The following is a 26,713-nucleotide window of genomic DNA, read 5'->3' as shown; positions in this document are numbered from 1 at the left end:
GGCTGTTGTAAGGTGGTGATCTCTGTTACTAAGCCCAAGGTTGGGCTGACCTGCCGAGTTACTTCAGTCGCTATGGCACTTTGCTAGTGAAAGCCTCCGGGTCTTGCGGCGCGCGCTGACCGATCACGGTGGCTATGTCACAGGATTGTGAGTTCGATTCGCAGCAGCGGTGGCTGCATTTCGGTGGAGAGGAGCTCGTGTACTTAGCGTACGTCAGTGAATCCCAGGTGGTCAAACTGTAATCTGGAGTCCTCCACTGCGACGTCCCTCATAACCCACTGTGCAGTTTTGCCATTGTCCTTGTGCTGCTACAAGAAAATCAATGCAGCTATGCGTATACAAAAGACATGAATTGTACTATATGTGTGAGCTCCTGGACAGGAACCCCTTTCGGATATACTCGTCTGTAGCATCAGTTCTCGTAAGGGATATTTTATCACTTCGAAGAATATTTTGATATGCACACGGAATAACTTCATCAAACTGCAGGATGAGTGTTTATTGCTTTCTCCAGTATTTTTACAAGCATATCACTTTGGTTTAGAACGTATGACTGTAAAGCTGCCTAGTTAAATGAAGAAAACAAGTAGGCATGTGCTTTCATGGCTTAGTGAAGCATTCTCATATGAAGTCCATGTGTCAGAAGCCTTTCAGCTGATGCACCATAATGAAGCTGAAGCAGTTTGGTGGGTTGCTCATTTTACAGCATACTATTGTCTGATCAAGGAAAACAACAACGCTTTGATTGGCACTGCATTCCCATCGTGAGGGTGCCTGTACCGAATCTTGTAATGGCTGGCAGCATTAACTGTAGTTGATTGCTGGATCTTCTTTCAAGTCATACCTGATGCGTAAATTCAAAACTGCTTCAGTTTTATGCTTGGTCCCAGCTGTCTCTCTCTCTAGACGCTTTCGTCTTCAGTTCCTTGAAACTCTTTGGCGGCGGCGTGGAGGATAGGAAAGGGATCTCCACAGTTTCCGCCAAAGTCGTCTGTATCCAAGGTGACGATAGCGATTCCTCCCAGCTGCTTCTCGCGTGCGAATGCAGCCTGTAATAGAAATGGTCATGCTATCAAGTCTCTGCATTAGGAAAGTGCAAGCCAGAGAGAAAAAAGAAAGTCGCAGTTTCCCCCGAAAGGCGAAGCATCGGTTGCGATAGCAAATTAGTAGACAGCTATATGAAGTAAGGATAGTAGTTTTATCGGCCGTATAAAGTTGTAAACATAGGCATACTATCTCAGTTAACAAGCTTGGTGTCACGCGCTCAAGCAAAAAGTCTCAGTTTCACGTGAAAGGCGAAGCATCGGTTGCGATAGAAAATTAGTGAACAGCTCTACGAAGGAAGGATTGTAGTTTTATCGGCCGTATAAACTTGGAAACATTCACTTATTAACTAAGTTAACAAGCACGGTGTCAGCGCACACAAGCAAACATGAACACATCACACTCGATGAGCGGGGACACTCATTGTCAAAATGCAGGTGTGAGCAAGCGCGGCAGCAGCAGCGAGCGACGTGACCTTCGTGGCGGTCTATCGCTTCAACGCAAGAGCGGCAAGAACACAGCGCGCACAAAGGTGTGGGCAAATGCACGAAAAACTGCCGCGCGACTGGACACTCGAGGCATTCGCGGGCTTTTTTCATGCTCTGAAAAACACTTTTATGCAGCAGGTATTGAGCAACAGAGAGCTGTATCTGGAGTTTTTCATGTCGTCCCGCAATTTTCTCATTAACACTCTTCATTTAATTATAATATTTGAGAAGTTGATTAATTAATTAATACTAATTATCTGCATAGGCGGAATAAAAAAATAATTTGAGTATCTCCAAGCGATGGCAAACAACATTACCTTGATTCTATGTAGCTACGTGGCATTCGCATATTTTTAAACTTTGGCTAAAGTTAGGTGGGGCACCCTGTATATTGCTGTGTGTACAATAAATTATGGGTTGATAGCACTTCGTCTATCTCAGTCTGCACATCCCGTTTTTTGCGCGGTTACTCGTTTTTTGAAACTATTACGCCATGGACGCATAGACAAGCGGAACCACTGCAATTAGCGGGGATTATACGTGCTTGCAGAGTCTTATTACCTTCTACATTAAAAAAGTATAAATTGCTTTGAAATTTAGTCCAATTTTGGCTCAGATGAAGCATAATAAGCGAAGCCACAAGCACGAAGATCAGGCAAATCTATGTACCCCATCATTCCCTGATGGCTGAACGATTGCAGTGCCAGACTTTCCTCTAGTAATTATTGTAGGAAACTATGTCGTCAAGCAAATTATTGTAGGAAACTCTGTCATCAAGCAGTCAGACCAGTGAAGCATCAGCGCGTCTGTCTGCTTTAGAAATGCTTAATTTTCGTCAGCTTAATTTTCGTCACGGCCCCAATGGTTGGTGGTTGGAACACTAGCATGATAAATGAAAGAGTCGCAGCGCCACCTTGCCAATGCAGGCTGGTTACAGGAACCGCACGCTCAAGCATTCCATACTGTCAACAGTGTGACAGGAGAAGGCATATACCTTGTAGGAAACTCATGATTGTATTGCGCTTAGTATTATACTTACGTGAAGAACTTGAAGAATGAACATAAAAGAACACGAAATGGACGTACGTAGTGCAAGCATCGTCCATTTCTTGTTCTTTTATGTTCATTCGTGCAACACAATCACGAATGTCCACTAACTAGCTCCGTTCATTGCTTTACTTGTAGGAAAGTTACGCGTTCACCTTGTCGTCGTCATTGTCTATTCTGAGGCAATATTTTCCACATTCTTGCGAAGGTTGCACAACCACGCATGCTGTGCACGTTCAAAGTACCTAGTGACGAAGGCCTATGAAATACGCGTTCTAACACTACTGTGGATTGTGCAAGGCTTTGCTTATCAAGTTCGAGTATCACGCAAAACGGGAGTGTGTCTATTCCTTCCCAGTGTCGTCTCATTTTCATGACAGTCCAAGAGGCTGGCGTCGGCAGCACTTGCGCACTTGTACGAAGCTGAAGCAGCCACAAGGCAGCTGGCATTACACGTGAATCGTGCAGTATAGGTACAAGGCCTGAGGTTTATTGAGTGTGTGCAGCAAGATGGCAAATTGCACAAATGAAGAAGCAAGTCGACTATAGCAACAAATTTTGAAGTTTCATTTCTGGAAATTTGTAATAACCTGCCAGAGTAAATATCGCATTTGATATTGCAGCCAATATTTGCAAATACTTAGTTGTTTTAGTGTTACCATACACCGAAAGAACATTTTCCAAAAACCTTGAGGTCACGTGACTTGCTTTAAAAATGTACAGCCGCTTCAAGAGCAAATGATTTTACATTTATTTATTTCTCAGTCACTAATGTACACAGTTTTCTTTTGATTGTCCAGGAGTTTTCATTTTTTGTACACGTTCACTACAGGGTACTTCGTCTTGCTTATGACGGGAAGCAAAGTTTGGACTGCGCGCAGCCTTCTCAATTCCCGGGTCACCCAGAAACTTTTCCCTCCGTCCGCCCACCAACATTGACTCGCTAAATCTTGGACTTGCAATGATTCTCAGAGAAACGCGTGTTTAGACCTAGGAACTCCTTAAGATTCCTCACAGCACGTATATCGTTGTTTGCCGCGGAGGGTTTGAAATGCATACTGAGATGTGAAATGCGTGTAGCCTCTGCCAGACTTGTCCCGAATATCTGCTAACGTGGTTGCTCACAACATCCGTTGCCTCTCCGGGAAAGTTAAATTTGACACGTACAAACATTGGGAGCGTGTAGAGCATCCTGAGCAGCATGTTGCCACTGCCGGCACCGTAAACTGCGATACTTTCCAGTTTCCGGCAGTCGTGCAGCATGTTGAGGGCCTTTCTGGGTGAGCGTTCTGGCACTGATGGTGACGTGTCCGCATCTCTGTACGAGGTGGTCGACCTGCTGCTCGTCCATATGGAACTGTTGTATGTGGAAGCATTCCGACTCTCGGGGCATCCTGAACGTGGAGTCTAACCATCGGGGGCTGTGGTCACCGTCCATTGAGAGGATCCAGAGCTTGTGGAAAGCCTCGAGAGCCTGAGCCACTGTCACATTGTTGTTCTGAACGCTGCTGATCTTGAGTGACTGTAGTGTCGGACAGGCCTTAGACACGTGCAGCAATTCGCTCGTGGAGATCGGAGTTATCGATAGGCATTTGAGATGCTTCAGTGATACGAGGCACTCCCATGGCTTATATGACGAATGAATTCCGAGCTGAAGTCGAGAGTTCAAGTACGTTGCAGGTGACGCATACCTTCAGGAGAACATCGTATTTCATGTGAATCTCTCTGGAAGTTGAAAGCACTTTGATACATTTTAATGTGTCAAGAGCGCAGATGTAGTTGGGCCCTTGCCAGGCAAGACGACGGTGCCAAGAGACTCGCAGTCTTGCAGAATGGCCGGCATGTGCTGGTTCGACAGAGCGCAGCCAGGAATCAGCTGCTTGAAGTGCATTGAGAGAAAAGCGATCTCTTGGATAAAGATGTTATCACCGACGCCGAGCTTGCGTATCAGCGTGGCTCTGTTAAGACACGGTCGCTTGATGCAAAGCAAGGTGCGGCCAGCTACGTTGCACTGCGGACAATAGGCGGGCGCGTCTCGGCCGAGTTTACAGTTGTGACCGCTTTTCTTGGTGAGGGCGCCACTGCTCGGGGATGCTTTCGCCACTTCGCACCGGGGCTAAGCGGGCGTTGGTTCTCGCGTCAGAACGTGTTTGCCTCGTGCTCTATGCATTCATCTCGTGCTTTTTTGCGTGCGTGTGTATGAGGAAGTTAGTTTGCGTCAGGACGTGTTTGCCTCGTGCGATATGCATTCATCTCTTGCTTTTTCGTGTGCGTGTGTGTGAGCAAGTCTGTTCGCGTCAGAACGTGTTTGCCTCGTGCGATATGCATTAATCTCGTGCTTTTTCGCGTGCGTGTGTGTGAGCAAGTTTGCCTGTGCTTGCTGTGCTTCGTTAAGGCTCTTCGGTGTGCGTGTGTGCCGTAGCCAGCCTCGTTCATGTGGCGCGATGCCGCGCAACTGTTGTGTGCCACTCTGCGACACAAATGCCAAAAAGGACCGGACTGTTAAATATCACGAGTTCCCCTGCGGCTTGGAGCGTCGAGAAGCGTGGCTAAAAAATATCTCTCGCCAAGGAGTCTCGAGAAAAGGAAGCAAGTGGGAACCGAGCGACAGGTCTGTGGTACGTTCCCTGCACTTTACAGAAAGTGACTATAAACAGAATATGAAACTTAGGCTCCTGCTTCTGAATGCGGTACCGACCGTGTTTTGCAAATATCCACAGTACCTGCAAAAAAGAGAATTTGCAGCCCAAAAAACGCCATCGAAGAAACTTTACTGATCACACAGTAGTTGAGGCATGGGATAACTGCGGCAGCTCAGGAGAAAGCCCCAACATTGAAAGTGCCTTGCAGTTCCTCAGCGACGAGGTGGAAGCTCTAGTTCCAGAGACTGCCTTAGAATCATGCTCTGAACGTAGTTCTTTCTTCTTTGCTTATGAGAATGCAATAAAAGTATCAAGCTGCCGGCTGAAACATTTTTTGCACTTTTCTTGGCTGCAGCTGCACTTGTAAACTTCCGACAACTTCACCTGGAGTGAATTGTTTGTTTCAATTAATGACTTAAATGTGGACATCCAGGCATGTAGCCAGAATTTTTTTTACGGGTCCTGAGGTGATTTTGATGCCAAGCAGGATGGGGAGGGGGGAGGCGCTGTTGGGCGAGTCATACTTGTCAGGAACACTGGCAAGAGAGAGGAAAAGTTCAACCTCATTAAAAGAGGTGCACTCCTTAGATAACCTCTAGCATCACTCAGTATGCTTCGTTTTCATGAGAAACAATCTATTGATGATTATTTGCAATGATAAGCGTTTTTATTTCATCTAAGTTGATTTGCATTACTTGGGAAACTCGGTACAAGTTCTCCCTATGTAAAGTTTTTATTTTTCGTACGTGTTCATGAGACGTGAATAAAAGTACTGATAGATTGCTTCAAGCAGAACCTCTCGATGGAAGTGCATCACCCGGTCGTGCATCGTACGGGCAACCGTCACGGATAGCCTTCAGGCGTATTCTAGAACAGATTTCCACCCCTGTGACAATCTGTTGGCGTTTGTGGCGTAATCAGCACTTCCAATGATGACTTCAAACATTTTATCTGCAATTTCACAATATAAAACGCTTTATTTACGCCTTGACTGGAGTAAAGATCGCGCGTGCCAACGCAGCTGTGAAGGCGCCCTCAATCAGCAGCCATCCCCGAGCAGTGGCGCCGGAGCGGTCGCACGGAGAGCTAGGCCCGAGACGCCGTTCAGGCGCGATGCAGCGGGCCGCACCTTGTGCTTTTGGATCGAGCGGCCGTGGCAATGCGTACCCCCCCCCCCCCACCCAGTCTGCGTTGCCCAAAGGTTTATACACACCTCGGTCGAGAGGCAAGGGTCGAAGGCTAACTTCTGCCATCGCTCAGATACATCGGCTATTGTCTCAAGACAGCGTTTCGGAAGGTAGCTGAATACTTTTCAAGGCCGCCTCAACAAGAAGGTCATCGAATGTCGTCCTAACTGTGTTGGCGGCCACGGCGGCCGCATTTCGATGGGGCGAAATGCGAAAACACCCGTGCGCTTAGATTTAGGTGCACGTTAAAGAACCCCAGGTGGTCAAAATTTCCGGAGTCCTCCACTACGGCGTGCCTCATAATCAGAAAGTGGTTTTGGCACGTAAAACCCCAAATATTATTATTATTAACTGCGTTGGTTCGGCCAAGGCGTTGGTTTGGCGTTCTTGATGGTGACGATGATCCCTTCTTGAATTGCACAAACCCACTATAGGGGTTATGCCACAATCCGGTCGACAATATAATTAACTAGCAAACAAATGTGTAAACGACGCTATGAAAGAAACCGATGACAAATAAAATAAAATTGTGCGTAATAAGGTGTAGCGCCCACCGACGCCGCAACTAAGGTCGGCGCTCAACTACCTCGTAGCAATGCTGAATGTACGAGGCGTACACAGCTAATATCCTTGCGCAACGGTGTATAGTTCCGGGCTTAACAGGCTGGTTATTGGCTGCTATAGAGAGTTTCATTTTTGCTCGCTACATGATATGGTACAGCGATACGTGACACGTTACGGTCATTGCGCATGCCTGTCTTATACGGAGAATTACTGTGACATTTGCCGCCGGTAACCGTAGTAGCCAGCCTAACCGTAATCGACTAAAGCAACATGGCCGCGCTCTTAAAGCGCCGAGTTCCTTTTTCGATCTGAATTTGCGCTTGTTACTGGCTATCCGCCCTGTAAGCAAGAAACAAGTGGCGATATCCGTCATCGCTAAGTCGCATCTCAAATGAGGCCACAGTACTAGGTATGCATTGTCGTAATTATTCACATCGGCCGTTTGTCTTCACGCTGTTAGGACTACAGACACGTTGCCAAGCCGTAAAACTGGTTTGATTTCTAGTTAGCAGATGGCGCCACACTATTAACCCTGGTGATACGTTGACTATGCGGAACACTATAAATGCAATCTTGTTTACTGCCCCATTAATTTACTACCCTGCTCTAGCATGGTACGTGATGACAGTAGCGAGCAAACGCGAAGTTGACGTTAAGCAGCGAGACGCTGTGCCGCAGGTGAACATTTATGAAGGCGTTCGCCCTTACTGCTTGCTAAGGAGGCTGCAAAGTAACTGCAGGGAAAGCGTACAGGTGAAGCGAAGCTCTGCTGTCGCATCCATGTAAACTAATCTTATGGTTATGAAGTCAAAGCATTTTTTTTAGTCAACGCACCAACCATGGAGCATGACCGACGTGATGGCAAGCAGACGCTGAGCAGACGACGTGGCGCAGATGAGCACATCTCGAGAGGCATTCGGTCTTCCTATCGGTTCAGGATTCGTGTAGCTTCCACAGTGCTGCAAGGAACTACTGAGTATAGAATATAGGTGCCGGCTGCGAAAGATGATGAGAATAAAGATAGGCGGCGCGTGCTCGACGCACAAGTACGGCACGCGCTGTCTGGTTCTGGAAGCCTGCTATACTGGTCCTCTTGTCCTGGCGCTCCGCTGCAACCCCTCGGTTCCTGACAGAGGTAGTCAGCAGTGGCGTAGCTAGGTCGTCTGGCATCCGGGGCCCATAGGTCTTCTCTCACTCCCACCCCTCCGGGTGTAGCCCACGGAAAGAGGGGTGTCATTAGACGTATATGACCCCCACCCCCCACTGGCCCCTTGCACCCGGGGCCCACGGCCCCCCGGCCCCCCTCGTTGCTACGCCACTGGTAGTCAGTCAGACAGGTAGAAATAAGAAGAGCTTAAAATAATGCTTAAAGTCGGTTGGTTGGTTGGCTGGTTTTCTCCTACGAATGGCTCATACTACGGGGGATTGGCCAAGAATTGGGTGAGTTAACAGTATAATTAATGGGGTCAAAAAAGTCGCAGTTTCGCCCGCAAGGCGAAGCACCGATTGTTATAACAAATTAGTGAACAGCTATACGAGGGTAAAAAAAAGTCGCAGTTTCGCCCGCAAGGCGAAGCACCGATTGTTATAGCAAATTAGTGCACAGCTATACGAAGTGAGGATAGTAGTTTTATCGGCGGTGTAAACTTGGAAACATTCGCTTACTAACAGAATTAACAAGCATGGTGTCAGCGCGCACGAGCAAACATGAACGCATCACACTCAATGAGCGCGGACACTCGCTGTGGAAACGTTGGTGTGAGCAAGCGCGGCAGCAGCAGCGAGCGAAGTTGCGTTCGCGTGGTCTATCGCTTTAACGCAAGAGTGACAAGAACACAGCGCGCAAAAAGGTATAAGCTATCTCCAGATCACTTTCAAGATACGCCCCCTCCCCCCGATCCTCCCTCCCGCTCTGCCTCCCCGCTTGCGTAGTGCGCGCATATGGCGCTCTAGATTGAGCCGCGATCATCGTCTGTTTCCCTTGCGCCCTGTCGCGAAATGCACAGCTGCTGCCGTAGCACAACGCCGCCCCTCTCCCTCCTTGAGCCGTGATGTTAAATGTACCTTGCGTGCACCACTTGTGTTTGTCTACGTAGTACGCAGAACACACTTAAAGGCTTGTTTACTCGAACTGTTTGCTCTGAAAGTTTGCCGTTTGCGAACTGCTATATATGTCGAGACGAAGATAGTGGAATCACTGTGCTTCGATGGAAACGTGCCGGAGTAATTTCAATTTTTTTCAGTGCATTAGGGGCGCGCTTCTGCGTTTAGAATGAACGGTTGAAGGTATCTTTGTAAGCTCGGAAGTGTTAATTTGAGAGCATTAATTTTAATTTGCCACGTATTCGAGGCTACTGGCGCCGGCGCAGAGGCTGTGAGGAGGGTGCACGAGGGATGCGAAAAAGTTCCACAGGCATCGTAGAAGTCCAGTGCGCCTGGCGCCGCTGTCCTATTTATCCGAAAGAACACTGCTTCGCTGCTATTTGGGTTCCTATTATTCAAGGTCGCACGTCACTGCCAGCGTTTTATCCTTCTTTAAATAATTCTACGAAAGGCTAATTAAAACGCACAGAAAAAAGCAATTTGGCAGGTAATGTGGAAGAGAAAACAGTGGGGCCGGCTGCTAGTCGCTTGTCAGCTGGGGAAAAGGGCAGACGGGGTTGCGTTCATAGAAGAACCTTTATAGAACCAAGTATAAACGTGGGCGCGGATGGCATAGTGGGGGATGACTTCACGCATGTGCGTGATCATGCGCTTGGCGTGCACAAATGGGCATTTGTCAGCGCAAACCTGCTCTTCGGTAAACCTGAACTATAGAGCTGAACGCACTAATGGCGCCTTCGACTTGTCGCTTCAGAGCGCTCAGCAAGGGCAACAAACTTATGAAAAGTAGCATTTATTCAACCTGTATTTTGAGAGTACGCTGTGAAAGAGAGGTGCTTCATTACACTTAGTGGAGCGGCTTAGCGGGAGATGTGGGTCTTAGACAAAAAAAAAAAAAAATTCGAGGTATGGCGCCTGTGACCTTGTACGTATATGTCATGTTGTATGATTATTTAGAATATGAGGTCCATTTTTGTTTATATTCTTTAGTTCTAATTTTATCCAAGCTTCCCTTAGTTATTTCCTGCAAAGATTTGCAAAATATATGTTCCTCAGATTTTGCTAAATAGGGTATCATGGCTTCCGTATGATTCAAGGAATGCCGTTAGACCAAGCTTATTGATGTGCCTTACTCAGAACAAGAGCTGGGAGCTTTCGAAAACACTCTTTCGAGTTTCAACTTCAACATATCGCAACTCGTGTTGTCCATTAATCCCGGGAAATGCGCTGGTCCTGGGTTCGCATCCCGGAGAAGGAAGAATTTTGCTTCAGCTGCGAAGTTTTCTTTTTGAGAAACTCGTATGGGGTTTCCGTTGTAGCTTTGTCCGGTGGAGGGACACGCACGCGCACGCACGCATGCACGGACCAGTCGCCGCACATGAAATGAAGTTTACTCTAAACAAATGCACTCAGAGTTCAGCCAGGCAGGCAAAAAAGCGTCCAATGAGTCTATATCGTCCGGCGGTGGTTTTTGAGCTGCGCATACACACTACGAACATAATAAGCAGCAGAAAGAACGATCGATAGCCTAGTGGCTATGCGTTGCGCTGCTGAGCTCGAGGATTCGATCCTTGCCACGTTTCGATGGGGCGAAAATGAGATAAAACGCCCGATTTAGATTCACGTTAAGGAACCCCGGGTGGTAAAAAGTAATCCGTAGTCCCCCCAACCACGGTGTGCCTCATAGTCGGATCGCGGTTATGGCAAGTAAAACCTCTGGACTTAATTGATTTAATTTTATCCCAAACTCCACTGGCTCTGAAGGTTATGCAGGCCAAGCAACATAATTGTGTCATATGGCGGGTGTCACATGGTTTTATAAAAGGAAAAACAAAAACGGTATTGTGTATGGAGTGATGAATGAGCCTCTCTAAAGCGTTCTTTGAAGAAATTCCCAGAGGAACACGACACCTCTAGAGTTTACAAAACATTGATGAATTGTTTCGATGCGCTGGGACACAAACGGCAATTTGTCGAGCAAGGCGCAAGACACTCTAACCACGCTTCAACAAGAAAGGCTGGCGAATGTAACTTTAAAATAAAAAGTTGTCATCCGAGGAGGAATGATCTGACGGACCCGTGCATCTTGGTAAGTACACCTTGATAATTACATTTTAAGCAAGGTGCGCCATAACGGGGAACATAATTGTGCCCACCAGTGCAGGAGAAATTTCTTTGCAGCTGAGCGGTAGCGTAGTGGTTACTGCATCCGTCTCTCAACTGCACATTGCCGCAAGGTGGGGAAAGTTTTGTTTTATTCCTCCCTATGCAAGCCGGGTATGAGGAGGTAGGTGAGGAGGTGGCCTGACGACGGCGTAGCGAGAAAGGCATATGGACGCAGCAAACCCTCTTTCGAGCTATTAGCTGCTGTCACAGTAAAAAAAAAAAAAAAAATAAAGGCGCCAATTTTTGGCCGAAATACAAGGAGAGAGGAGGGTATTTTAATAAAGAGAAAGGAGGAGAGGTCGGCCTGGAGAGCGTGTCTCTAGCCTGCGACTCCTCACAGCGGGTAAGGGGAAGTAGGAGATACAGGAAAAGGTAGGTGGCAGGCGATTATGTCGTGGTACAATTAGCTACTATAGTCAAGTCACCCGCCGCGGTTGCTCAGTGGCTATGGTGTTAGGCTGCTGAGCACGAGGTCGCGGGATCGAATCCCGGCCACGGCGGCCGCATTTCGATGGGGGCGAAATGCGAAAACACCCGTGTACTTAGATTTAGGTGCACGTTAAAGAACCCCAGGTGGTCAAAATTTCCGGAGTCCCCCACTACGGCGTGCCTCATAATCAGAAAGTGGTTTTGGCACGTAAAACCCCATATATTATTATTATAGTCAAGTCCAATACGCGGATGCGCGCTGTAGTCACAATACACGCGAGAGTAATCTTGTCCACACAAAAAAGTTATCGCGCATTTCGCACTGTCTGCACGTCTCGCAGGTTCTAGAGGCGGTCGTCTAAACCAGACTCACGTAGAAAGTTCAAGTAACCCCATATAGTATAGCCAATGTATCATGTTTGATAAGCTTAATCTGACACGTTGAAACTCTGGTTTAAGGGCGTAAAAGTTAATGCAAAGCCCATTGTGGTTTTTATTAATATGCTGGAGCAAGTTTTCACTTCTGGGTAGTTCAGGAAACCAATTACTAATTAATTATTACACTAATTATCTTTACTCAAAAACATTTCATTTGTTTTTTGTACGAATGTACCCTTCATGGCCCAAAATAAAAATGGACAAGTTGATTTAAAATGATTTTCCTTCACTTGGGATGGTGTAACAGGGTTTTCTGGGGTTAATGTGAGCACGTAGAAGCTACTGAATGCATGCTATATAAGCGTCAAGCGCGACATTCTATTTATCACTTAGCACTTATGGATGACCCGCTATTAAACTCTGATCTGTAATGTTGTTGCAAGCCAATTATCTGCAGAGTTAGGCAGAGTTAGCCTGCTGTTATTGACGTGGCACACCAGTTTACAGACAGCAGAGTTCTGTCATCTACAGCGTTTTGCAATCTGAACCTTGATCTCATCTGTCGGCGCGCCGATTAACCTAACCAGCGGAAGCACACGTGACGAATGGAATTCGTAGGCCGGTGCAGTTCCTCTCAACCTTATTTGGACTTCACGCTGCTGTCGATCGACATTGTCGTCAAGTGAATTTGGCAGAAACGTCATGACACTCACATATGCTCGTCGCTATTGAGGCATCGCGCACTGGTTTATCGAGAGAACGCACGGCCCACAATCGCTTACCTTTTCTTTGGCGCTTTGAGGATCTTCGTAGCTGACCCACGTCGGAAGCAGCACCGCATAGGAGGCCTTCAGACCTTTGTCGTAGTTCACAACCCATTTATCCTTCTTCATTGATTCGCAGATCTGTAAATGTACAGCGTCGCACGTGATGGGTGTTGGAAATTTTGTTGTTCCCATATACATGCGGCAGTATACCACCGAGGTTAAGGCGCGGGTTCGATTGCCTGGTGCTGCAGGATACTTTCGAAATTCGAAAGTGCGTAAACTGCGCGTACGTATCTGGGGCGTTGAGGCATAACGACCGCACGGGTGATTTACCTTGCCCAGCGCTAATCTCAGTTTATTTTATCTCTCCAACTATTCATCCGAATTCATGATGAGTCACGCTTCTTGATTCCCATTTCATGCCCAGGAACCTTGCTACTCGTTCTGCGATGCGTTTCTTTTCTGCAGCGACTTTTTGAAGAAAAAAGAAGCATGTTCTGGCACATTTGCTGGGTGAAGCCAATGCCGAACTACTGCGGCCGCAACATTAAAATTTTAACATTCGCGTCGCAAAATATTCATATGACCGTATTCTGGTACCACTGACAGGCAGGCCGACTAATTGATGTTTCAACTAGTTGGTGCAGCGCGAACGAACCAAGCACAGGAAGCGCGTCTTTAGTATTCGCGTCTTTGCGCTGATTGAGCAATGCGTGGCGCGCCAGCCATATTCACGTTTCCCACCCGCGAACCACGCAGTGCCCCGCTCACCTCGTTGTAGCCCAGAGCGCCAGACGTCTGGGTGTAGTTGCCCGCCTGGCCGCCTTCCGAGGTGAACGCGCCGTAGCCGACATTGGTGGTGTCGTTCAGCGTCCAGGTGCGACCCAGTGTGGTGATGGCCAGCACGATCTTTGACCTCGGCACGCCTGTCTTGAGGAAGCTATCGATGCTGTACGCCTGCAACGGGCAACGCTGCCTTGAAGCGCCTCCCAAATGATTGAATAGTTCTACGGCAAAGGGTACACTTCAAATGGTATTCTACGGCAAAGGGTCCGTGCATACGTACAAGTACCATATTTTGTGCGAGTTGTTCGCAGTGAAACAGTGGGCCGAAAAACGGACGATTGAGAAATACTGTGTCCATATCCTCGCCTTCAGTTGCCTTTCGCTGTTAGTGCGCGATGTCACAATGAAATGGAAGGCTTTCGAACACACATACAGTCGACGTCGCAAGGTTAGGGACTACGGGATCTGTGAAAACGCTGAATTTCCGAGCAGTTTGGGAACCGTAGCCACTGTACAATACTATGTTGTTCTCGTGCACTAGTACAGGCTGCAAGTCCGAATACCAGGTTGCGTGCCCAGGCTACGGAAATATTTAGCTTTTTTCTATGTCTAGCAGTCCGTAAGCTTTTGATGACTATACACAACTATTCGCAACGCATGATCTGCTAGAGAAACAGCACCGGAAATTAAATGGCCTAATTTCGATTAGTAGGCATAAGTACCGTTCAACGTAACGATACTAGGCGGATAAAACTAATTTTATCGGCTTCTGCTCCCGGCTGTGAGTGACCCTTTCCCCCATGTCTCGATAAATGGGGTCCTGCTATCCCTAGTCTCAGGGGTCAGGGCTCAAGACTGCAGCCACCATAACCGCACCCACCATTGCTTAATCCAACACTGTGTATACTGCTTCGAGTCACAAATCTAAGATTTTAGAACATCGAGTGGTTGAAAAGGGCCGCTTGAAAGATTAAGATGGTGTTGGCGAGCATCGTCGAATATCTTACCACGCTGGCGGTAGTGTAGTCAGTTTCAGACAAGCCGTGCAGTGGGGCGACGGGACCAGTCTGGCCTGACCAGACACCCCAGTAGTCGAAGGCGTTGACGGTCATGAAGTCCACGTTCCTGTGATAAGCGCGAAGGCCGAAGGTCATTGTATCAGAATCCTGAAGTTTATAGCTTCTCGTAGGTTGCAAACAGCGTTCGATGTCGAACAAACGCTCCAGAAACCACCGCGAAACTCGATATATGCGTAAGAACTACCTAATAAATAATAGCTTTGACAATACAAATATTGATATTTATTTATTTATTAAAGATACTGTCGGTCCAAATCAGAAGACAGGCGCGGGAAAGCAATAATCGTTAAACAAATACAAATTCTGCTGTAACTATTTATTTATTATTTAATTTATTTTCCACTTCATTATATTCACCTTCTTTATTTAAAATTCTCTTTCCTATTATTTACCCGCTATCCTTTTTCTATGTACCTGTTTCTTTGTAGAGCCAGCAGGCGCTGTGTCTCGGTGGACATTGCCAGCTAGCTACTTTTCTTTCTCCCCTCTGTGATCGTTCTTTTTTGCGCAAATCAAATAACCCGCCGTGGTTGCTCAGTGGCTATGGTGTTGGGCTGCTGAGCACGAGGTAGCGGGATCGAATCCCGGCCATGGCGGCCGCATTTCTATGGGGGCGAAATGTGAAAACACCCGTGTACTTAGATTTAGGTGCACGTTAAAGATCCCCAGGTGGTCGAAATTTCCGGAGTCCTCCACTACGGCGTGCCTCGTAATCAGAAAGTGGTTTTGGCATGTAAAACCCCATAATATAACATAAATGAAATACTAATTATAATGCCGTAACGTTAAGTTTGTGAAAATTCTTACATTTGGGCCGAGTGGGCGGTACTTTGTTTGCAGATAAGACGACTCAACAAAAGGAAACATCGGTACATTGCGGCCCATTGTTCAAGGGAGCACTTCAGAACGGGCGGCTCTTACTTTGCTGGCGCTCTAGTTGCGATGCCGGCTAACGCTGTGTCACTGCACTGCACTGGTACATCCGCCAGAGGTGCTAGGGTAGCTAACCACAAGTAATCTACTGCAAAGCCGGGCGAATATACTTGACTGAGGGGCGGGGGGAGGTTACTCGCACGTGCTCTTCGTTCGTGTGTTCCTTTTAGCAGTGCACCGCAATGTGTACATTGCTGATTGTGACAATGTAATCTGGCATCTCAGCCCAGGCGTAGCGCAGCCTTAGCGTACGTATCCACTGAATACGTTTCAGTGAGCACGGTCGGATGAATTGGATCGCTGCTGCACATTCAGAAGGTTGAGCCGCACGTCTCTCTCTGTCTCTCTCTCTCTCTCTCTGTCTTCTTTCTGGGCCGGCGGCAATATAGTATGCGTAACAAATAGTCTTACGATATCACACTTACTTTGCTATCTCTGGAAGGTTGTAACCGTTGATGACGATTTCTCTAGCGACCGAAAGGTCGACTCCAAGTTGAAGCTTTGCTTTGTTGAATGCCGTCTTCATTTCCTGCATATTGAAAAGGAGAGAAATTAATGTTCGTCCACCACTAAATAATAGTGTGGCGTAACTTACAGTGATATATTTTAATAAGCATAGGCTAGATAAATATGAATAGCCTTTTTTTAAGCATTTATTTTAGAAAACTGTGGTAGGGTGTACTTTCTGTGTGATTCTGTTTATATGGAGAGGCGGACGTAACATTCAGAAACCGCAATAACCGGTTAACTAGTTCGCGCATTTTCATAAATTAAGTTCGTTTAGTAAGTTTGTTGTCTATGGCGAAATACCGCATATAATGTATGGTTTTCGGAGTTTGCCACGCCACATTTAATTTTAGCATTGTATTCGGGTCCCACAGCTTTTGTTTCTTGCAAACATTTGCGGCTTTCAAAAGTTTTTTAAATGAGGCAGGTGTCGTCAGCAGCAAATTAAAAAAAATTAAATTATGGGGTTTTGCGTGGCAAAAGCACTTTCTGATTATGAGGCACGCCGAAGTGGAGTACTCCGGAAATTTCGACCACCCGGGGTTCCTTAACGTGCACCTAGATCTGAGTACACGGGTGTTTTCGCATTTCGCCCCCATCGAAATGCGGCAGCCGTGGCCGGGATTCGATCCCGCGACCTCGTGCTCAGCAGCCCAACACCGTAGCCACTGAGCAACCACGGCGGGTAGCAGCGAAATGGGGGCCCTGCTCGCCTTCCTTCGCGGCCTGCGAACGGCACGCAGCGTGGCGCTGACGCCTCGTCATTGCCGTAATGCAGCGAACTTGGGCTCGACGCGAATCCTTCAAGGGCACTGACTATAGATCAGCCCAGGCTGGTAGAGGCATTCTTCCGAACATATTCCGTTCATTTGGCGGAAAAGCGTTAATTACTGTAGGCGAAAAAACGGAGGCCAAACTTTTTTTTTGAATTCACGCCGGAACCTCTTCTCTAGCACGTCACGAATACGTCACCAAAACTTGACGAACTTCCAAGTATTGTATTTGAGCCGCGTCGGAAAGGTTTTCGAAACTTGCTAGGCTGAGTTATAAGTTTCTCTAGAATGCAGTGTGGTCCTTCACCGATAAACAATGAGCTAGAGCCGTGTGTAGATGCTGTCAAAATCCCTGACCTTACGGCGGGCTGGTTCGGGATGTTCGCGGCGGCGTCGCCACATACGCGTGTTCCGTTTCTTTTCTGGCTTAGCAAGCATCCTTTACGGTAAGGGTGGTTCTTTGCTATTGCGTAAACGTAGTTAATTACAATGCAATTTAATATTCCTTTTAAGGTCATCGCTCAGTTAAACGCGCTTTGACGTTAAGAAAGCGTTGTAATAAAATAAAATTTTGAGCGAGAATCCCACAACTCTTATCATTCAGAGTGATGTTGAAAGCTTTCGCCTCGAGGCTGGCTTTGCTCGATTTTGGTTCGCCTTGCATAAAGTTTTTGGAATATATATGCGCGATTTAGGCATATACGCCCTTATCCCGGTGATTAAGGTAAGTAGCTTTTCATTTAAATGGAGGCTCGTCATAAGGCACAATGTTTGATATGTATTATACGTATCAAATTAATGTTCTCACATAGCCAATCGAGCGTAGCACTCGCATTTCCTCCTTAAAATATATATATATATATATATATATATATATATATATATATATATATATATATATATATATATATATAGAGAGAGAGAGAGAGAGAGAGAGAGAGGGAGAGAGAGAGAGAGAGAGCATTAGAGAATGCATACACACATACTTCTTCATTTTTGTAGCATTTTACCCGCCGTGGTTGCTTAGTGGCTTTGGTGTTGCGCTGCTAAGCAGAAGATCGCGGGATCAAGTCCCGTCCACGGCGGCCGCATTTCGATGGGGGCGAAATGCAAAAACACCCGCGTACTTAGATTTAGGTGCACGTTAAAAACCCGAGGTGGTCAAAATTAATCCGTAGCCCCCCGCAACGGCGCGCCTCATAATCAGATCGTGGTTTTGGCGCGTAAAACCCCATAATTTCATTTTTTGTAGCATTTCGGGACTGGTTCTTCTGAGAAGAGCCAGCGTCTGTTCACAATCACCAGGCGGTCCTCACGTAGCGTGCAGGCTGCTCATGATGGAGGCTGTATTAATCCTCGAGGAGTCTCCTCGAGGATTCTCCTCCTCGAGGAGATTCTCGAGATTCTCCTCCTCGAGGATTCTCTCCTCGAGGATTCTCCTCAAGGAGACTCACTACTCGAGGCGTTTCCCTTCAAAATATTGCAGTGACGAGTCTCGCTCGTCCAGGGATTCTCTTTCGGCTACTGAGCAACATAGACGAGTTGTAGTCGTTTGATCATTTTGGTGTGAATGGTGCGCTATTAAATGGCACCAGCTTCCCACAATACTGATATATTTTGAGGGCGCGGTCGGAGCAAACGCAGAGGAAGTCCGGCTACTCTCTCTTCAGAAGCTATACATACGCGCGCGACTCCGTCTTTTGGTGGTGCCACTTTTTGTCGAAGACCGTGCTGCTTCCCGCCGCTTATCAATGTTGCCATTCCACGGCGGCGGCGCCTTTTTTATTTACAAGTCAGCGAGTGCGGGGGCTGAGTTTTAAAAGTGGCGTCCGCCTTTTTTAAATCACGCTTGCAGTTTTGGACATTTCTTACTCATGCGTACTTTTCGGTAAGTACTCATGTTTTGACACAGGGAGATGGCGTCAGTCTCTATAGTTTCCGTCCGTCTGCGACGTAACGGTAGTCTGTTATGGACCGCTTTGTGGATATGTACCCTGAGCAGGAACACGAAGTTCTCCTTGTCCTGAGGCCGGCCGCCCCCGCTGGCCGGGTAGTGCCACGTGACAACGAGGCCGTCGACGCGGTGTTCGCGGCAGAAGGCGACGCCGCTCTCGGCGAACTCCTTGCGGTGCTTCTCGGACAGGGCCACCTTGCTGAAGGGCACCGAGCCGAGGCTCTGGCCGCCCACCGCCACGAGCAGCTTGGGCACGCCGTTGCGCTTCTTCAGGTTGGCGAACCGCCGCAAGTTGCCTGAGAATCGGAGCAATGGGAAACCTATAAGGATATGCTTTTTCACTGGCAGCAAAAGACAAATTATTGAGAAAACGTATCTGCAGCATTTTGTTGACGCGGCTTAGAGGCTACGCCGCAAATTGTTTTCTATGCAAAAGAGCAGACCCAAAATTTCTGAAGCAGACCGCCCGCCTGATGAGCTGCTGCAGAAGACGCAGATATGGAATCGACGGTGAAAGCCCGTCTTGTAGGAAACTAAACGTGTGAGAGGGACATGGCAACGCCCAACAACAACATGAGGAATAGCACCGCGCCAATTTGTCCTGCTCTTGCACGCAAATGTGAGGGCAAGTTAGAGAAAAATAAACAAACTCACACGTCCTCATCCTTCACTCGAGTGAGAAATTACGAGTTCATTTCATTTGGTTATCTATCGGCATGACTTGTACTACATGGTTATCTGTGTACGGCTGCTTGTCTACCTTCTGCTGTCCGCGAGTGTGTAATATCACCCATCGTAAGCCGACACAAATCAGCATGGCTGTTTTTTTATTTGTTTCTCTTAAACACAATTAATTGACCCGCAGTCCCTCACTACGGCGTACTTCATAATCATCTCATTTGTTTCTCTTAGACACAATTAATTGACCCGCAGTCCCTCACTACGGCATACCTCATAATAATGTCGTGGTCTGCACGTAAAGCCCCAGAAACACGATGAGTATACATGACGGCGATCGCTATATAACGTATATGATGCAGCTATCGTTATCGAACTCTTATTACACTGTGACCATATCTATCGCTGTTTGACCTCGCACACCTACATATCTGTGGTTCATATGGGTATAGCCATTCGAACCATAGATATCGATTTATCACAACCACCTCCATATAGCGAATAGTGTGGGGGAGAAAATGGCGCGATCCAGCGCGCATGTCGCGCAACCGCTGGCGCTCCTTTCACGTGCCTCTCTCTATATACGTCACACCACTGCGTGCTACTCCTTCCCGCTTCGTCGCTTTCCCCCCGACAGTTGCTCCTCCCAGGACATAAGTCCATACATTGCCGCATGCCAAGTCTTGGTATGATTAATGCCATCGCATTAAAACCCTTTCGAAAACACGTATCGAGCACTGTTATCAGGCCAACGCTCATTTTGATTGCACTGCCTCCGTCATCGCCCAGCGTTACAAATCCAGTTATACAACATTACGGACGGCTCAGTTTTGATTTGCAGAATGCCATCATATACAAAAAACAAGAAGAAAAAAAGACGCGTTCCTGCTTTCCCGCGGGCGCCTGGTTCACCGTATATAGGCTACTTGTGGCGTTCATCTTCCTTCGTCGCTTCTATTATGACACCATCGCTTACCACACACGAATTGCACTAGCGACAGCAAATTCACTCGCATTATAAGAGAACGCATGCTCATGGCACTAGTTTCGCGCTAAACGCTGCGACACAGCATTATTTTGTTGCGGGACGTGAAATTACTTAGGCATGGAAACTCCAGCAAACACGAGCGCTTAACATTTCTTGTGCAATTATTTGCGCGGCAAACCGGCGGTGTACGACATCGTGGCCTGGTGTCCTCCTGTCTAACGCCGTAAAGAAGACTCACCGTTTCCTCCGCTGTCCGAGTAGTCGTTCCAAGGGTCTGCCGAGACGACCTCGGCGCCGCGGATGCCAACCGTGTTGTAGACGAGGTGCGTGCATGGCCGTGTGTCGAGCTTCTGCACGAGGCTCTTTCCTTTGCCCTTCCTGTAGTAGGACCAGCTGTTCCAGTAGCAGACCACCAACTGGCCGCTATCCTGTGTAGGAGCCGTGGGCGCTCTCGTCGTCGTCGTCGCTGCACCACGAACAGAGATGTTTCGTTTCAACCGGAGCTGCTGTGTGAATATTCTATACCGCTCGGCATTTACCTGCGAATACGATCGTATACACTTGCTCCGCCCGCCTGTATTTATAGTTCTCCCGCAGCCAAATGCCGCACTCGTGAAATGCTTCAAGCCGCCGAGTATTAAACGAGGCTTCATTAAATCATATATATCCGTAACCTTATTTGGTTATTGTATATAGCAGTTATTGTATTTCTTAATTTTATAGGCTCTCATTGCATTTAATCACTGGGCAATTTCTTGCTCTATTGATATTGAATGAACTTGAAACTTGAATAGCTGAAGTCACTGAAAATAAGGATTTGCGACAAAATGGTCAATTTGGATGCTCAAGATTTATAATAGAGCAGCGGCCGACATAAGAAATTGGGCAATAATCACCTCTTGAATTAACTGAATTTGGTGACGAACTATGTAATAATTACTTTAAATGGCGGAATTGAAGCCGGTCGACGCTCAAAGCGTGTCCACTTAGTAGGAATTGTGAGACCAACGTCATTTCCGAGATGATCGTCACCGAAATGTACGACGAGGTACATTGGTTCTTCCATCTAGTTTCGTGCCGGAGTGCGCGAGGAATGCTTTCAGGGGAAATAATGAGCGGGGTGGTGGGCAGGCGGTGCATTTCGCTGCAAGTGTCGGGACGCGTATTTCGAAACTGACTTCAGTTCCGCGTTTGTGACATAGCTCTTGCGTTAAATGGCCTAAGTTAATAACTGAATGTTAGATAAAAAGCGCATTCACAGTTATCGCACACTTTCTGATGTCCGCCACTCGGTTATGAATCTTGGCCAGCAAAAAGTTACCATTTTTTTTCGAATCGTGCAGCCTTTAATAATTGTAGAGAGTCGTCATTGTAAGAAGCAGTAAGCAGTGAATTCGTGCAGGAGTGTGCAGTTTTGTGGCATCGTTTCATGCGCTGTTATACATGCAGGGTTATTATTTCCTGGCGCTACAGTTATTTCCCCCTTTCTTTCTTGATTCTCTTGAGCGACGTTATGCCTCGTAAATTGAGGTGATTAGCTCGGCAAGAATTCCTGAAGGCTATATATTGTCACGTGGTAGTGACGGTGAAGAAAGCAAACGGCGAATGGTGAAACTAGCGTATTATTGGGCGAACTTGTGCCCACAAAAGCAAGTTACACTTAAAGGAGAGCAATAGCGGCGAACACTATCGGTGGTCGTCGAAATCTGATCAGCGGGTCAAGCGCGTCGGCTTTTATACATCAGTCGTCGAATGTTCCACAGTAATCGCTGGGACCCGCGTGCCTTCCACAAAGTTCTACATTATTCGCGTCGCGCATACATTCAAACAGATTACACAAGGTTCGGTCACAGACAGCGGATGGAAGCATCGATAACGTTCCAGAAACTTCTGATACATGCAGGCGCGTCCTGCGCTGTGCGATAACATTTGTTAGGCGCTGAAACGTGGTTGCCCGATAAAGATAAACAAGTACACGTGTCAATATGAGTGTCATTGGTTCTTTTGTAAACGGTCATATTTTTGTAGTTCTCTGCTATACGCTTCTGTTTGACTAATTTGCGCCTTTGTGATAGTGCGTCCGAAATGGCCTGCCGGTCTCAACAACTGTATGAGGTGGTACCGCCTTAGGAAAAAAAATATCTTCATCATTTTATACAATACAGCTTCTGCATCCCTTTTAATTTGCGGAAAAGCAGCTGGTGATATCGCATGTCTAACTCTATAACTCGGACATCCACAATAAAAGGTGAATGTGCGACCTTTAGTTTAAATTGAAGCTGTCATGACTGCTTGAGTATAGTAGTTGGGTGCTACTGCAAAGAGTGGACAAGTCTTAAAGTTATACGTGCGTCTGGTTTTGGATATTTCCGTTTATTCCTTTTTTTCCACTGGTATGAGGAGTAACCGGCGCAACCTAAAGGTGCCATCTCACTTAAGCTTTTACATGAGTGCTAATACCAATATCATTCGTGTTGCTTTTAAGTATAGGTAGCTATCGATTGATCCACTAATTATATAAAGGCTCGTTCGGCCCGCTGTGCGGCAGATAACTATGTCGTCTTTTAATGGCTATACTTGGTCAAAACTTCAAGGCGAGTGTCAAGTGCACGATGGCATCGTGGTTGGTTGTTTCACGGTTTAGGAAGTTTTTTGGCCTTTCGAAGCTTCGTTCAACGAATAAGGGTTTCTTAGAAATAGCAGACCCAATACTTGTGGGCGTTATGGGCCTGGGTACAAAAAGCTCAAGCTGAGTTTGGGCTCTACGTAGCGCGCGGTGCCACTGGCGCTATTAAGAAATAAAGCTTGTCGAGTCATCCGCCTTGCTTGGTGGTTGCAGCACACGTGACTGTAGCGGCCACACCGTGACGCGAAAAGCTGAAGGCGTCGAGCGACGTTCTGCTGCACGCAGTCGGTCTTTCCCTTCATCCAGCCTCACTCGCTGTTTCCTCGAATTCCACATTAACCCGCGCCCATTTCTTCCGTAGCCCTGTTCGGGTGCAGTTTTTCAAAAACAAATAATTAAAGCCTTAAATTAAGAGCTTTCCAGTGTTTCCGTCTCGGTTTTGCAAACGCGGATGCCATCTATTGTACTGTCCAACGTGCGACGTTATATGCAGTCAATCTGAAAACTGCCAACAGTTGTATTTGACATCGCAAATGCACGTTAACTGGGCGCCACCGTGCGCGGCGGTGGAATGACTTCAGACGAGAACGGTCACCAACCGAGGACATTGGCTTGCGCATTGCCGTTGCTACAAGCAATCACGTTGCATCTATCGCTCAAGCTGCTCAGGCGAAGGCGCTCACGGGCAGCTCGGACCGTGTCGAGCTGCTGATGTGGCGGTAGCTTGGATGATTATTGTTTTGAGTTCTCTAAAAGGCCTTTACACGTGAATATGAGAACACCACCAGCGAGCGTAGCACCGTGCCACGCGGGCACGGTGGAATACATCGGACATGGCAATGAGTGTGAGATATGGTCGCGAGCGCTCTTGCCTAGGGACTTTTGATAAACCGCGCCCAGAGTTGGCGTGAAGCACGGGGCTTGCACGAACGCGTGGCTTTGTCGTTCCTCTTCTCTCTGCAGTAACTGCAGAGAGGAGAGAAATGACAGAGCCACGCGCTTGTGCGAAGAATTCTCGACCGCCCCGGCGAAGCCATCCTCGCACACCAGTACAGGTTGACACAGCAAGAGGCTGAAATTTCTATGACTGCGGCCGTAGTACGAAGAGGTCTGTGGGCCGTTCAATATGTTCACTATGTGCTACACAGGCATGTGCAAGGTCTGAGTTCCGTTCCTGATATTAGCTGTAAGTCACGTAAATGAACTGTAGCGCATTAGATACCCGCCAGTGAAGAGAAGCACTGGGAAGTTATCTAAAAGTGCTCTGGGGAAGGCTCGAGCCGGCCTCGGTGACAGCGATAGCGGCGCGTGCTCTCTCGAGGCCTCCTCTGGAGCAGTGCTCGATGCTCCATTTCGTCCGCAGGAAAATACCAAATGTCCTCAGAACTACACGCTATGAATGTACGAGGGTTATTCAAAAAGTAAGGGCCGTTTGCTTATATCTAAATATTTACACTTCAAAATAATGTTCTATTTGGGCAGAAACATCTGTTAATTATTCGCGAAGGTAATGAAGTTATTGTTTTGGCCCAGTAGTCGTCTGCTTGTCAGGGAATACAAGCGACAATGTCTGCGGAAATCGTTGCTCCAGCCTGTTGTGAAGTGTGAACTGTAATTCGATTTTTGCATGCAAAAGGATCATCAGCTTTTCAAATTCGTGGGGAGTTGTGCCTAGTTTATGGACCTACAGTGATGAGCAACGTAAAGGTCAGAAAATGGTGTCGAGACTTCAAAAATCGCTGCAAAAATGTGCACGATTTAGAGCGGAGTGGCAGGGCCGGCATCCAGACCATTGAAACTGTTCAACAAGTGGACCGGGAATTGCGGTTAGATTGATGACTGACAGTTAGTGGTCTGGCTGATAAATGTTATGTTGTTGGACGCACTACAATTTGCACGATTGTAACTAAGAAGCTCGGATATCACAAAGTCTGTGCAAGGTGGGTACCAAAAACGCTTATCGACCACCTCAAATTGCAAGGAATGTAGTGCACGAGCGTTTTTGGACCTCTACCGACAAGACGGAGATGAGTTGTTTTCGCACATTGTTACACGCGACGAGATTTGGGTATCCTACGCCACTGCAGAAACAAAACAGTAATGAATGCAGTGGCGCCACTCCTCTTCACCAAAACCGAAAAAAATTAAAGCAATATCTCCTTACTCGAGTCGGAAAATTACGGCTACCGTTGTCCGGGACGAAAAGGGCGTTCTTTTGGTTGATTTCATGGAACGTGGGGCCACAGTTACAGCAAATTAAGATGTGCTATCAAAAATTGACGGCGCGGGACACTGTCGTCTGAAATTGTCCTCCTCCATGACAACGTGCGTCCTCACACCGCTGCCCGAGCCAAGCAGAAGATTCAAGATTTGGGGAACTTCTTGATCACCCACCTTACAGTCCCGACCTTGGAACAGTGACCATTTCTGCTTCTTGCACTTGAAACAGTGGCTTTCGGGACAATGGTTTGAAGACAACGAGAAACTCAAGACCGCCCTTGTCAACTGGTTCAATTCCCAGGCGGCGAACTTATATGCAGAGTTACTAAAGAAACTGGTGCAGTGGTACGAAAAGTACTTAGAAGTTGACGGTGATTGTGTAGAAAAGTGAAGTAGGTTTGTACTAAACTACATACGCCAATAAAAACTTTTACTAACCAATATATATATAAGGACCAAACGGCCCTTACTTTTTGAATAACGCTCGTACCTGCGATAGTTAACAATTGCACTGACAGTCCTTGTCTTATCGAAGCACTGCATCTCCGGCACATAATGAGGTGAGCTCGCTTGATCTGATCGATTGAACTCTTGCCTCGGTGCTGCGATCACAGTGAACGACAAGGATGCTTTGCAGAAAACGCAAATGGAGGGAAAGGCGAACAAGCACTTGCTGACCGGTCTAACAGGAAGGAGAACGAGTGCTTAAAGCGGAAACGGCAGAACAGCTGTTCGCAAACTGGAAGAGCATTCTACCTCGGTAGATTCACGAAGAGCCTTTTACCAGTAAGGTGAAGGTCTCCCGCGTAGCAGATAAACGTACTGCAGAAAGAAAAGCTAAAACGGCATGGTTAAAACCCGCCAATGCAGCTCCCTTGAGCTGCGGCCGCAGCGCTCGCTGCTTTGCTTTTCAGTCACGTAAGCGGTGGTGGTTTTCTGCCTGTCGCCGCTGCTTACGCGCTCGCTTAACCTTAGCGGGCTGGCGTATACGCTGTGCCTGCCCAGGAATTCCTTCCCCACAGTGCTGCTCTCAGCAGCGTCGCCCACTCACCGGAGTTTGTTCCGACGACCAGCAGGGTCAGGAACAGGCCCAAGGAGGTGGCCCACTTCATCCTTGCCTGCAGTGTGGCGGAGAGCGTTTCGTCAAAGAGGAGGGCCTTCCAGGCAGGTCTCGCCGTCCGAGGTAACTGCGCCGACCACGCGCTCTCGCCCCTCGATCTCTCTCCCGCCGGCAGCTACGGACCAGACCAGAGAGAAAGTGCAGGAGAACGCGGCAATAAGAAATACCGACGCTGCTGCCGTCGCGGCCGCCTTTTGCCTGGCGAACGTACTACAGCGTCGGGGGCCGCATCGT

The 26,713-nt window shown here is 47.5% G+C and overlaps 1 protein-coding gene across 1 annotated transcript; it reads right to left on the bottom strand.

Moving 5' to 3' along the window:
* Positions 1 to 470: 470 nt before the first annotated feature.
* On the bottom strand, positions 471 to 26,713 carry LOC135915397 (chitinase-3-like protein 1). Its single transcript, XM_065448446.1, has 8 exons — positions 26,411 to 26,713; positions 20,752 to 20,979; positions 18,887 to 19,143; positions 16,039 to 16,142; positions 14,609 to 14,726; positions 13,587 to 13,772; positions 12,831 to 12,953; positions 471 to 1,049 (listed from the first exon to the last, which is right to left on the bottom strand). The coding sequence occupies exons 1-8, from the start codon at positions 26,469 to 26,471 to the stop codon at positions 903 to 905; spliced, it is 1,224 nt and encodes a 407-aa protein (XP_065304518.1). The 5' UTR covers positions 26,472 to 26,713; the 3' UTR covers positions 471 to 902.

Source organism: Dermacentor albipictus, chromosome 1, assembly GCF_038994185.2.
Source record: "Dermacentor albipictus isolate Rhodes 1998 colony chromosome 1, USDA_Dalb.pri_finalv2, whole genome shotgun sequence".
In the NCBI taxonomy this organism is placed as follows: domain Eukaryota; kingdom Metazoa; phylum Arthropoda; class Arachnida; order Ixodida; family Ixodidae; genus Dermacentor; species Dermacentor albipictus.
This window is presented reverse-complemented; position numbering and strand designations above follow the sequence as displayed.

Excerpts from the sequence above, each read along its gene's own strand:
- LOC135915397 (XM_065448446.1), bottom strand. The coding sequence starts at position 26,471 with ATGAAGTGGGCCACCTCCTTGGGCCTGTTCCTGACCCTGCTGGTCGTC. Across the intron at positions 20,980-26,410 it reads GGTCGTCGGAACAAACTCCG|CGACGACGACGACGAGAGCG; the intron begins GTGAGTGGGCGA and ends TTCGTGGTGCAG. Across the intron at positions 14,727-16,038 it reads AACCTTCCAGAGATAGCAAA|GAACGTGGACTTCATGACCG; the intron begins GTAAGTGTGATA and ends CGCTTATCACAG.